Source organism: Ochotona curzoniae, unplaced genomic scaffold (genome assembly GCF_017591425.1).
Source record: "Ochotona curzoniae isolate NIBS_2020 unplaced genomic scaffold, NIBS_Ocur_1.0 scaffold_3223, whole genome shotgun sequence".
Classification (NCBI taxonomy): Eukaryota; Metazoa; Chordata; class Mammalia; order Lagomorpha; family Ochotonidae; genus Ochotona; species Ochotona curzoniae.
The window spans coordinates 155,456-169,659 of NW_024467108.1; the positions used below are offsets into that span (position 1 = coordinate 155,456).

At 44.7% G+C, this 14,204-nt stretch overlaps 1 protein-coding gene across 1 annotated transcript; it reads right to left on the minus strand.

Moving 5' to 3' along the window:
* Positions 1-3,421: 3,421 nt before the first annotated feature.
* On the minus strand, positions 3,422-13,821 carry LOC121145264 (dynein heavy chain domain-containing protein 1-like). Its single transcript, XM_040963994.1, has 7 exons — positions 13,540-13,821; positions 13,208-13,451; positions 9,530-9,687; positions 8,539-8,664; positions 8,171-8,447; positions 4,144-4,271; positions 3,422-4,042 (listed from the first exon to the last, which is right to left on the minus strand). The coding sequence occupies exons 1-7, from the start codon at positions 13,819-13,821 to the stop codon at positions 3,659-3,661; spliced, it is 1,599 nt and encodes a 532-aa protein (XP_040819928.1). The 3' UTR covers positions 3,422-3,658.
* Between the last annotated feature and the right edge of the window lie 383 nt (positions 13,822-14,204).

Sequence of the window (14,204 nt, forward strand, 5' to 3'; positions counted from 1 at the left end):
AAAGAGAGAACCCAGAGGGAGAATCCCTATCATACATGTGGTTGGTGCAAATGTCAGCTTGAAGGCAGAAGGGAAAACTGGAAGGGAGCGAAGGTGGGGAAGAACTGTGAACACGTCAGTAAAGACGTGGAGGATCCAGACTGGTGGATGAAGTTATGCCCAAAGACAGCAAAAACTGTCTGGGACCTGTTCTCTGCACTATGAATTCATACGTGTTACTTTTAGAAGAAGATGAATCTGAATACGGTGTAGAAAAGTGTTGAAAGTTAATTAGAAGCAATTCTGAAAAAAAAAAAAAACCAACAGAAATAGGGTTAGAGATGGCCAAAAGGAACTGCCTAAACTGTGCTCATAAAAATGTGGGAAGATATTGAGTTTTGGGTTATGGTGAAATGTTAACCAAAGACATTCAGATTTGTATCTGTCAGTCAACATCAGAAGAAATCTTAGGAATCCTTAATTAGAGAGAAATGAGTAAGGAGTCTGGGTGCCATTTATCAATGTGTTCCAAATGCTCGGGGAAGGCATCCTTAACAAAATATTGAACCCGACAAAAGGTGAAAAACATGAAGAGTTTGTGAGGTAAGGACTAACCATGCCAGCATACAAAGGACACACATTCTCCTCCCAGCAGAAGATGAACCAGTTGCACATCTTGCTCAGTTGGACTCCTATGCAGCTTGTACGTAGTGTGTGTCCACCCACTTTTTTCTTTCCCCCAATGTTATCATCCTAGTCTAGGACACTGTGACTTTTCATTCGCATTACACTATCTCTTAACTGACCTTCCAGTTCCCATTCTTTGTCTCCCTTCAATCTATCTCCATATTGAAACCAAGGTGATAGAGTTAATGAAAATCTGGTGTCATCCATCTCCTTAGAAAACATGTCAAGGCTATCCACTGTTTTCATGTCATTGAGTAAATTCCTAATTAAGCACAGAAGACATCCCATGTTCTCATCTCTACAGCTTCATTTACACCAATTCCTCTTCCATTACTCTCTGGGCTTGAGCTACAGCAAACTGAGTTCTTTTAGTAAAAGCTCTTCATTCTTACCATAAAACAGACTAATGCCCAAAAAACTCAAACCCACTGACAGAAACATTTAGCTTCTATGAGTTGAATTATGTGCCCACAAAAGACACAGTGTGTTTGAAAATCAATTTATATGAGTTATAATTGTACAGAAATTAATCTAATATTGTATTAACCATTGAAATAAGAGACAAGGATTGCTGTTTCTATGACAACTATGCAGGGTTTTGATAAAGGTGAGCTGATAAAAATATGCTATTAGGTTTAGGAAAGTCAACTTAAAAAAATAGTAAATAAAATTTGAGGGGTTGGCGAGGTAGTTCACCAGGCTAATCCTCCACGTGCAGGGCCCATGTATTCAATGAGCACTGGTTTGGCTCCTGGCTACTCTACTTCTGATCCAGCTCCCTGCTTATGTACTGGGAAAGCAAAAGAGAATGGCCCAAAGCCTTCAGTCCCTGCACCCATGTGTGAAACTCAGATGGAAGCTCTTGGCTCTCGGCTTTGGATTCGCTCAGCTTTGGCTATGGTGGCCATTTGGGGAGTGAATCAAAAAATGGAAGTTCGTTCTCTATCTCTCCTTCTCTCTATAAATCTGTTTTTCAAATAAAAATAAATGAAACTTTAAAAAAGTGGAGAACATTTCTGGCCCCAGGTAACTTTACATGTGTCTGTGTTGCTGTCCAACTTTGCAAAGAGTCCAAGTAGAAATAACAGATGCTGCATTAACACAAGAAAGGCAAAGAGGAACTATTAATGGACCCCAAATCAAAGAACTCTTATTCTTAGTTTAACAATTTAACAAATAAATGTATATGCTTATGGTTTAATCTAAAATAAAATTTGGGGCTATATATGCATCAACTTTTGTGATTTTATTATTTACTATCCTTGGACTCATTGCTTTGATTTCTGTGTCACACAAGACACTTTCTTCTCTGTTATTGAGTCCCCAACCTTATTGTCTTGGACGGTTGTACATACAAGTGTGCTGTTTTCTGTCTGGCATGTCCATCTTACCTTGCAAGCAAGGCAAACTTCTACCTATGTAGTCAGCATGAGGCCTCTGCCAAAAAGGTTTCTCTGATTCTCCCTGGTTCCTTGAGCTACTTCTCCTACCCTCATTAAAGTATTCCAACATTCACATACACTACTTTCTGTCCCTCACTGGTCAGGATCGGTGCCTATAAAACTCATGGTCTCTTGTATTTGGTACAGAAGAGGCAGGGACGGTGAATTTCAGGAGAGAATAAATAAATGAATGAATAATGCATAAAATCAGACAGCACAGGGCATTATAGAAGACAGAGTATGGAAAGGTAGAGAGAAGGGACTAAGAGGAATTTCTGAGGACAACCAGGAAGGGAAAGACCTTGACTGGAAGAGGTAGATATTGGGTGGGAAGAGTGGGGTTTGTATGGGGCAGGCTTCTGAGGTTAAGGAACTCATGGAAAACACTTCAGGGCTTGGTGGAGGTGATGCATAAAAATGGCCACTACTATGGGGTGTTCACTGGGTCACAAGGGCGGGATCTCACCTGACAGGACAAAGGTGCCACTATCCTTGTCCATGACCTCCAACTGGGAACTGTAGACCGCCTGCCTCTTGGAGTGCTCTGAGACTGGGGGCTTGTAGGGCACATGCAGGATGAAGTTGAGAAGGCGTAGCTGGCGCGTTTCCCAGTGGCGCTGTACCCGCTGTAGGCTCTCTTGGGCTTGAATTCGTTCATTTTCAGTTTGCCATACCTGGAATAGCTGGGTCTCAGCAACCAGGGCTGAGTAATGGCCCAGGAGATAACTTAGGAGCTGAAGCTTGGATGCTGAGTCTGAGATAGATGTCCAGGGCCATGGCTCAGGGGAGCGGAGGTGTCCGAGAAGAAGGGCAATGAGATCATCAGGATCCATACAGTTCACATCAGCAGCATCTAACTAAAGCCTCCGCCTTGAGACCATCCTTTTTTGCAAGACATTAGTTCAAAAGTCAGCATGTGGTTTTTTGGGACAGAGTGAGTGTTAGGGACAAGGATCATTGTGTGCTCACACTGTGAGACCGCTATTCTTCATCTTCCCTGGGGCGCTGGGGAGGGGTATTATCTTAATTACAGAGTCTGGAACCACTCATCATTCTTTACTGGAGACTTAAGGAGACAGGTCCTACCCCCCAGTCTGCAATGTCACACCCTCATTTTCTCACATGCCAATATCCACTGCCTCCTTAATTCAAGGAACTCCTGGGCCTGGTTTTATTATCAGTCATAGGCATGGCCCCCTCTTCCTCCTTCTACCCTTCCCTACCTTCTATCAGTCCCACCTGATAAATTCGATCTGTATATTCCAGCAATGGACAAGAGAGCAACTGGCCCAATGTAATGAGTTCCATACTCTGGACGCTGCCCAGTCCCAATGCTGGAGGTAGAACAGACAAGTCAGAATAACATGTTGTTTGCATGACAGTCCAGCCCATATTCCAGAGCTCAGTTCCCCCTGGAGCCCAGAGCCCAAATCTAGGACCCAGGGCCCATTCAAGCTTAAATCAGACTTCACACTACAGTTGTCAGAATACAACACAAAGCTGAGAACTCAGAATGCTCAACTGAAAACTCAGATGCTGGAGAATGCAGCTCAAGTCCAGCCCCTAACAGCAGAGAAGACCTGACACAGAGATGAAAAAGGCTGGTCCCTGTGGGAGAAAGTTATGGCATGTGGGGAAGGGGAAGGAACAACCAGAAGGGAGAGTGTTTCCAGCGGTAGTTGGGAATGGAGCTGTCCTTCCCCTTCCCTTCCTCTCTGACTCTCGGCAAACACACCTCGGAGAAGGGATTGGTAGCTGATGCTCTGCAGTGGGAGGCTGCTCAGCTTGAGGAGCAGTGGCAGGTAGCTGCGAAACTCTTCCAGCATGCGCATGCAGCGCTGCAGCACTGGGCTGTGCATCCCCAGGGTTGTGCTCATCCGTGCTGCCTCTGTCAGCCAGCCTTCTGTCTTCTCCTGGGCCATCGCCAGATTGAACTGCAGGGCAAAGGGTCCACTGTCAGCTTGAGATCCTTCCTCCCCTCCCCCTCCGCAATCCCCCACCCCCAGGAAAGAGCTCCAATGAAGTTTACCAGTACCTTAGCAAAAGCCATGCACTTCCACTCACTGATATTCTCAGAGATGACCCGGTACAGGTGCCAGATGCGCTGCTGCTGCACGATTGGACGGGTCCCACAAATGGGCAAAGGTAAAGGCTTCTCATCCCCTATGAAACAAACCTGACTGAGACCTGGGCTCAGCTCCCTGTTAAAGTACTTGGGAAAACAGTGGAAGACGACTCACTGCTTGGGCCCCTGCACTAACATGGGAGATGACCCAGATGGGGTTCCTGGGTCTTGACCTTGGCCTAGCCCAGCCTCTGCCTCATTCCAGCCATCTGGGGAATGAACTAGTGGAAGGAAGCTCTCTCTCTGTCTACCTCTCTGTAACTTTGCCTTTTAAATAAAGAAATCTTTTTCCAAAAGCTAAATTTTTAAAAAGATCTATTTATTTTTATTGGAATGGCAGATCTACAGAGAGAAGATATATAGAGAAATATCGTCTGTCTGCTGGTTCACTCCTCAAGTGGCCACAATGGCTGAAGAGTCCCAAGGCTTCAGGCCATCCTCTTCTGCTTTCCCAGGCCACAATCAGGGAGCTGGATGGGAAGCGGTGTGGCTGGGGCGTGAACTCATATGGAATCCTAGCACATGTACTGAACCATTGCACCAGTCCCAAAATATCAGGCCACATTCAAGGATATTACTATATGCCTGTCATTTTCATTCACCTGAATTCCAGTCTAGTCTCTTGAGTGACGTTAATTTTGATTACCTGGTCTGATTTTCCCACTAGCTAACTGATGTCTTTTTTTGCTTCCTTGTAACTAAGAAGTAATTTCTAAAGAAAGATTGTCCCGGATAGCACCAACATTCTGCTCCTCACTAAGTTTGTTCCATGTATTGGTGATTTTGACCTGATTCAAAGTTTGGACCTGATCCAAAATTTACTATGATGGCTATAAAAAAACTTTTTCTCTTCATCCCTCCCCCTACATTTAACATTCAGCCCTTGGCATTCCACTGAAAGCACAAGTTTTCACTTCTCTCTTATTAATTTATTTTTTTATTATTACTATGGCTGATAAATTCCTGGTTGGAATTTTTTCCTTTGTTTGTTTCTTTATTTTTTTTTTAACCGCACCTACCTTGGTATTCAAGTTATCCTAGATTTGGCCAGTTACCATTCCTTACATATCCTTGTGACATACTTCTTTCATCTTTTAAAGATTAATATTCCTTTACTTTCTGGCATTAAAGAAGAAACCTCTTGACTCATCTTGCACTTACTTTACCACAGCTCTAGCAGCATCCATTTATCAGAGGAATTTTGGTTCCTTGTACTAAGAAATGGTCTAGAAACCATGATCTGAGCTTAATGTGGCTTATTGCTGGGGCCAGTGTGGTGGTGTTGCACACAAATCCTCTACTTGCAATGTCAGCATCCCATACGGGCACTCGTTTGTGTCCCAGCTGCTCCACTTCTGATCCAGCTCCCTGCTTATGACCTGGTAAATCATCAGAGGAACGTCTGAGTCTTTGGACCCATACACCTTTGTGGGAGACCTGGAGGTGGCTCCTGGATCCCACATTTGGATTGTCTCAGATCCAGCCACTGAGGTAATTTGGGGAGTGAACCAACAGATAGTATATCCCTCTCTCTCCATCTCTTGTCTCTGTAACTCAGCTTTTCAAACAAAAATGAGTCTCTTACCCCTCTCTCTTTTTTATGTGGCTTCTTGCTACTGGGGATATTTTTGCTTCTTGTCTCTTTAATTTTTTAAAAAGATTTTCATTTTTTTTAAAGATTTATTTTTACTATTTTCTATTGGAAAGGCAGATATACAGAGAGGAGAGACAGAGAGGAAGATCTTCCGTCCGATGATTCACTCCCCAAGTGAGCACAATGGGCCGATGCTATGCCAATCCGAAGCCAGGAGCCTCTTCCGGGTCTCCCACATGGGTGCAGGGTCCCAAAGCCTTGGGCCGTCCTCGACTGCCTTCCCAGGCCACAGGCAGGGAGCTGGAAGGGAAGCGGGGCTGCCGGGATTAGAACCGGCGCCCATATGGGATCCCGGGCATGCAAGGGGAGGACTTAACCACTTGCGCCACCGCGCCGGGCCCGATTTTCATTTTTTGAAAAACAGAACTACAGAGAGAGGAGGAGAAATTGAGAGAGAGACTCTTCCACCTGCTGGTTCACTTCCTAAACAGCTGCAATGGCCAGGGCTGGGTCAGGCCAAGCCAAGAGATTGGAGCCTCTTTTGAGGTCTTTCCACGGATGCAGGAGTCCAAGCAGTTAGGCTATCCTCCACTGCCCGCCTCCTCAGGCACACCAGCAGGAAGCTGGATGGGAAGTGAAGCAGCCATGACTCAAACCAGCATCCACAGGGAATGTCCGCATTGCAGGCAGAGGCCTAGCCTGATATGCAACAACACTGTTACTACTTACCCTCTTCAGGAGAGAGAGAGAGAGAGATGCTTGCAAATGTATACATAAATGTATATTTCCAGGCATACACACATGCCTTAAAACACAATGGAAAAATGCCAGAGTAAATACCATAGAAAATGGAAGCTTGTTAGACAAGCTACAGATTCTTTTCCAGAACTTTGAGGGGAAAACACGAGCGATGATAGAGAAGACAAAAAAAGTTGAGAGAAAACCCAGTGAATCTATAGTTCATGTCAGAATACTGGAAGAAGAACAGAGAATACATAAAAGTCACTATCAAACAGTGGGTAAGATTAACTAGAAAAGAAAAAAATTTGATTTTAGTCTTGTCCAAAGTGCTAAGTATTAGAAAAAATGATACAATAGAAAAAAGTGTGTCTCCAGAATTCAATACTCAGATATAAAGACGTTAGAAAGCTCTAAGATGGTAACACCTCTAACTCCCTCTTAGAAAATAAAGTACTCAAAGAAATACTCTAGCTATTTGAATAAGGAATAAAAATAGTGAAAGCACGTACTTGAGAAAATGGTTGTAAATAAACAACTGGTACACCTCATATATCAAATTAGTTGCTAACATGATTATAAAATAAAGCAAATGTAAAACTAAAGAGTAAAACAGAAGATATACAATGAAAAATAAGGCACAGTAATTAGTCATTTGGATCTAAAATCCCTGATAACGTTAACAAAATCTGGGGGTTTGCTAAGGAGATAGGGATGGAGGAAGGAGGGAAGATCAATACTGGAAGCCTACAACCATGTGGTGCAACTTCCTTCCTCTGGCTATCACAAACATTGCCAACCCCTTGTAGGAAAGCCCAAGTCTATGGTTCATGTTCCTTAAGGTATCAACAACAACAACAAAAAAAAAAAAAAAGAGAGAGAGAGAGAGAGAAATCTTGACATGAAAACAGATCCAGTTTCCATTCCACCTAGCCATCCAGTAAAATGGTCCTGGGATTGGCAACATCCACAGGCAGATGGCAGTAGTTGGTATTTGGCCAAAGGGCAATTCAGATACAATGTGATGACATTTGAGAAAAGAAACTTGAGCTTACTAAGCTGTTTACGTGAAGTAAGGGAACCAGGCTAGCTATGCTACTGTACACAAGAGCTCAGATCAACAGTCCTGGCCTCTTCCTGAGGTGCAGTGAGCCCCTCAGAGCCCTCTTTACTCCTCATTGACTAGAGACAGTGGCTGCTGGGGCACTGAGCTCTACTCTTGTTTGGGGTTTTTGCCTGGTATAGTACTGTACTGAACAGAGCAACATAAAGATTAAGTTCTATATGAGGGCATCCTTACCTTTCCCTTGCACAGCTTTTAACCCCTGACTCCATCATATTCTAATGAAACATCCACTACTTGCCTTTCTTCCTGCACTGAGAAATCCCTCCACCTTTGTCCTAAACACAGCCTTTATCCTAAGCACAATATCTGACATATCCAGTATATGAAGACGTTGACTTACAATCTGCTTTTTTAAGAGACCAACAGAGGCATTATAGTCCTAAAACTTGTTTAGGATTGTGTGAGAACACAGTTCCAAGCAGAACCTCAGTGGGAGCATCTACCACCGGAGGATGGTGGAGAGGGCAGTGGTCTGGTACCAGTGAAGGCGGTGTAGGCGTAGTGCAGTTCATTGAGATGACTGACGGTGCTCTGGAATCGACGTTCCAGGGCGATGAGCTGCCGTTCAGTGCTCCTCTGCTCTTGCGTAGGGTCCATGAAAGGACCAGACAAAGCTTTTTCAATCAGGTTCTCCAGCTCTGCCAGCGCTGCAGCCATCAGCTGCTGCAGCTTGGGCACAATGACATGTCGCTTGCTAAGCAGGAACTCTGAGGCCTGGCTTTTTTCAGACTGAAATGACTCCCACACACTTAGAAGCTGTGGAGAAAGCAGAAGGCAGCAGAATAAATGTAGCTGTAAGAACAAGGGGACAGGGATGGCTGATCAATTCCCTGAATGGACCTCTCACCGAATTCTCCAGGGCCTCACTCTCAGCAGTAAAGAGGCTGAAGTGGATGCGGATGAGTTCATGGAGGGACTGGATGTATTCCACTCGCTCCTCCAAGTGAACGTACTGTTCATTGGCTTCATTCAGCTGCAGGGACAAAGCAGAACAGCACCCTGACAACCTAGCACATCTCTCTGGTGTTATCCCTTAAGGGCAGTGCCTCCCTTCTGGAACTGAGGGTCCAGACCCAGCTACAGCGTTTTCGTTGTTGTTGCTGCTGGGTTTTTTTTTTTTTTCTTAAGGTTTCTTTATTTTTATTTGAAAGGCAGATTTACAGAGAAGAGACAAAGATTTTCCATCCACTGGTTCACTCCCCAAGTGAATGCAATGCTGAGAGCTGAGCCGATCCGAAGCCAGGAGCCAGGAGTTTCTTCCAGGTTTTTCCACAAGGTTCTGGTCCATCCTCTACTGCTCTACCGGGACACAAACTGGGAGCTGGATGGGAAGTGGAGCAGCTAGAATATGAACCGGCACCCATATGGGATCCTGGTGCATATAAAGTGAGGATTTAGCAACTAGGCTATTGCACTGAGCCCAGCTACAGCATTTTAACTAGCTAAGATCAGGATCAAACTAGGAGTGGCTCCCCCTCTGGTCCTGCCTTTTTTTTTTTTTTTAAAAAAAAAGAAGATCTAGTACTCACTGGCCAGAATATTATCCTGAAGATGTGTCAATCTAACCTGTCTGTCACCAACAGGAAAACCACATCTTGCAAAGGAGGACTCTATCTCTCCCATCATATCAACTCTCCTCCCCTGACACCCTGCTGGATGAAGAAACTGGGGGCCATATGAACAGGGCAGGAATTTAAAAGGGCGAATCACTTATGTGAACACAGCTTAAGAGCATCCAGTCCCATTGAGAGCTGGACAGAAATCTGAAGACAATGTTCTGAGCTTCTGGGTAGGATTGGCCCTGGATAAGCTGGGAGGGATTGGTGAGGACAACCCACCTTTTGGGAGCACTGTGCAATGGTGTGAATGTCGGAGTTGATGGTTTGGAAGACCTGTATGAAATTTGTGAGCTCTGTCATGAGTTGCTGACTGCGGCTCCAGCACTCATTCTGCACCTGTGCAAAAATGTCCTTCCTCATGTGGTCTAGTTTGGATTCTAGAAATAACAGAAACAAGTGTTAGGGGACACATGAGAAAGAAAAGATGCTAAGGGCAGCATTGTGGGTCTAAAGTGAGAATGTGCTAAAGGGAAAGCCAGACCATGAATTCATTCTCTCTCTCACTAAACACTTACTTGACTTCCTCTGCTCGATGTCTAACAAGGTAATGTGTACTGGGTCTATGTTCTGTACCAGTAGACAAGAGCGAATGGAGGGAAAGTTTCCCAACCCTCAGAAGCTCACAGTAAATAGGATGGTACAGACAAATGGACAATCATACATTCTCTGTGTGTGTGTCCAAGAGCACTCGCACTGGAGGGGGCCTTAAGAGCCTGGGGAAAACTGCCTCAGAGAGGAAGAGATTGGAAGGCAGAGAAGCTGTTTGGATAACACTTTGAATAGATGAAAACATGTGTAGCTGCTATCATTGTGGTATAGAAAGTTAAACCAGCACTTGCGACATCTACATCTCCAGTTCAAGCACTGTTTCTGCATCCTAGCTGCTCCACTATTAATCCATCTTCCTGACAATGCATCTGTCAAATCAGTGCAGAAGGCCTAGATGCTGAGGCCCTGTTACCCACACAAGGCAGACTCAGATGGAGCTCCAGACTTTCGGCTTTGGCCCGGTCCAGGCCTGCCATTGTGGCCATTTGGGGAGTGAACCAGTTGACAGAAAATCTCTCTTTCTTGTTCTCTTCTTCCCTTTTTTTCTCTCTCTCTCTCCCCCTCCCTCTCTTCTCTCTTTTTCTCTGCTTTTCAAATAAATAAAGCAAAATTGCTTTAAAACTATGTGCACAGGCATGGAAATGGATATGTTCATGAAGAACAGATACCCTATCAGAGATGAGAGTGCTCTGCTGACTTTTTTTTAAGATTTATTTTTTATTGAAAAGTCAGATATACAAAGATGAGAAGAGACAGAGAGGAAGATCTTCCATCCACTAATTTACTCCCCAAGTGCCCTCAACGGCCAGAGCTGAGCCAACCCAAAGTCAGGAGCCTGGAGCTTCCTCTGGGTCTCCCATGCGGGTACAGGGTCCCAAGGCTTTATGCCATCCTTAACTGCTTTCCCAGGCCACAAGCAGGGAGCTGGATGGGAAGTGGGGCCACTGGGATTCTGGCACATGCAAGGTGAGGACTTTAGCCACTAAGTTACTGTGCCAGGCCCTCTGCTTACTCTGTTGTAGAAATTAGTAGAAGAGGCATCAAGCGGATTCAATCTGACATTTTTATTTTTGAAGATTTATTTATTTTTATTGGAAAGGCAGATTTGCAGAGAGAACGAGAGACAGAGACAAAGATCTTTCATCTGCTGGTTCATTCCCTAGATCACCACAATGACTATAGCTTAGCTAATTCAAAGTCAGGAGCCAGGAACTTCTTCTGGGAGCAGGATCCCAAGGCTTTGGGCCATCCTCCACTGCTTTCCCAGGCCACAAGTAGGGAGCTGGATGGGAAGTAGAGCAGCTGGGACGTAAATCGGTATTCATATGAGATCCAGGCATGTGCAAGCTGAGGATTTAGCCACTGAGCCATTATGCTGGTCCCTGCCTTTTGTTTGTAATGGTTAAAGGGCAGAAGCCTCAGGAGGATGTGAGGTCTGAATATATTCTTGGAAGCTGTCCTTTTATCAGGGGGCAGAAATCATACCGATATGATACTTCATCAAACCTCTGATTAATTGTAAGGAGCACCATTACTCCATATACAACTGGAAAAAAAAAAGGTGATGCCATCTGAACTCAGACATGTCATCAATCCGAAGAGAGTTCTTAAGTTCAGAGATATTACAAGCAAAATATTATTTATAAGATCTAAATATTAGTTGGAATACAGTATACTACCAAATGGAATAGAGAATATGTATTACACAACAGATAATGCTTTTGGGTACTTACATTAACACACATTATTCTCACAAATTTCCTTTGAGATAAATAATATTGCTGCCCTTACTTTGTATAAGTAGATTAAGGTTCATAGAGTTCACATAACTTAATGAATGCTACACTTTGGTGGATCAAGGATGCAAACTCAGGCAGTCTGTTCCGCCCCACTGCAGCTTAAGCTATAAACATAGACATTAAAATACACAGTTAAACTTTAAGAGGTCCCAAAGAGCGCAAGGAGTAAATGCCCCAAAAAGAGAGTATCTAAAAAGCTCACTGAAAGTATGTGTTATGAAAAAGCTATACATGGATTTCAAATTGATTTTAACAATAAGATTGTCCTTGAATTCTTCCATTTCCCATGGACTTTTTCAAGTCTCCCCTCCCTACACACACACACACACACACACACACACACAAAAGTGAGCGTGCGCACACACAATGTTATATGAAAAGTAAGTCGGCCTAACCCCTATTAGCATCTCCGCAACTGAAAAGTGAAACAAACAATGCCTGGACGGATGATCATGGCATTCTGTGTATGGTCCTTTCAGAGCCTTGGAGGAAGTAACAGAGAACGGGGTACCAACAGCTGAAACTGAAAAAATTCTATTGAGGGAACCTATCAGGATTGAACAGAACACAAAGATGTGTACCTGTTCTTTCTCAAATGACCCCTCTAGAAGTGAGGCCATTACCGCTGTTTTGGGAGCAGTTAAGCCAGATAAGAGTGCAACAGCGACACCATATGGCACAAAAAATGCAATGGAAGGGAAGCTGAAGATGGATGGGAAAATAGACTTGAGAGAATATTAGGAAGCAGAAGATTGAAAAGGATTTGCGGTGGGCTGGATAGAGTTAGGGACAGAGACTGGATGGAGGATTCACCAAAAGCCCAAGAGTCTTCCATGCCAGGAGCCATGGCAGCACAGAGTCAGTAAAGGAAGCCCCTTTGGCCTGCCACTAGGCCAAAGGCACACACCTCAGGCTGCACCAGCCCAGGACCCATCAGCAGCAGAAGGCAGCCAACTGGTCAGAGTGCCCTCGACCTCAGAAGCAAGCAAAGAGCTCAGACACAGGGGCCTTCTCTAGTGCCAGGCCCTTTGGGAAGGAAAATGGAATAGGAGGACACTGGAGAATAAGAAATCAGAAGCATAAATTTATAACTGACCAAATACTCAAAATAGACCGAGCTAGACCAAACATAGCTGCTTTAATCCAGAAAGTTATGTTCATCTTTCACCACCTGCCGACAGTAATTTTTCACACATGCAATTTCTGGTGTAATTTCTCATTCTGTTGCATGAGAATCTCTGCAAAGAGACTGAGCTCAGTATCCCTAGGAGCTGTTGCATTTGGTTTTAATTACTTCTATTTTACAGGAATAGGAAACGCCAGGCCATAGGAACAGGATGCCTAAGGAATATAGGGAATAAGCAGATTCAACCAGACAGGGTGTCTCCTTAGGAATTATCCCCTTTGTTGGAAAATAGAAGAGCTGTGACCTGGGGGCTTTGGGAGGTCCAACAGGGTCCAACAGGGCCCAAGAGGACATTCCAGGCTGGGTAGATTGGCACAACAAAGAAGGAAGGAAAAAGAGCACTGAAAGATGAATGGCACTTACTTAACTCTTCCTGCACATCATTGCAGCTCAGCAGCAGCAGCTTGCCTTTTGTGAGCAATTCGACAGGCATCGTGGAGACACGGGCCTGCCACGCGTTCAGGTGACTCACCAGCATCACATAATTCTTGACAGGACAGTCTTTCATGCCCTCCAGTTTCTGAGGTCCCCAGGCTTGTACAAACTCATAAATATCTGTTATCCAGTGATGCTCCTTGCAGAATTCCTGCACCTCCCACAGCATGCCCTGAGAGGAGAAAAGGTGCTAGCACTGGAGGTGGACATCTGTGATGGGAGTTGGTAGGCAGCATCCCTGCCTTCACCTCTGCTCTTACCTCCAGCAGTGCCTGCTGCGTAGCCAGTGCCTGCTGGATTCCACGATTGTTGTCCAGGTCCTCCTGTAGCTGCTTATAATTGGTGGGCCAATAATGGCCCCGAAGCTTGCACCCACGGACTACCAAATTATCATTAATTGAGTGAGCTTTCCACGGCCACACCAATCCTACATTTGGGCCACAAAAGATGCGTACTGCATCGCTGGGCTGGCTCTGGAACTTGGGTACCAGAAATTCTGTATCTTCCTCCTCCTCTTCTTCTTCTAGTGGAACAAATGCCATGATTGTCCATGAGCTTCTTCCAAAGTGCACATGCAAGTTTCATCTTACACACACATACAGCCCCACATGCACAAGGGAGTTCCCACACATATCTATATCACAACCATACACCAGACCCATGGAGGCTTAGGGGTTTCGATGCAGAAAGCATCATCTTCTGTAGCTGGCATATGCAGGAAGAGAAGTGAGAATTCTTACAAAATCTTAACTGAACTGTAGAATGATCAGAGAGCTGAAAAATAAAGAAAAAAACTAGACTGGGCAACTAGGACACTGTGCTGCCTGGCACACTGGGATGTCACTGCCACACTATCAGTGACAAACCACACTGTCTCTGCTGTCATCTGCACAATGACTAGGATGTGCTCCACCTCCATCCCCCA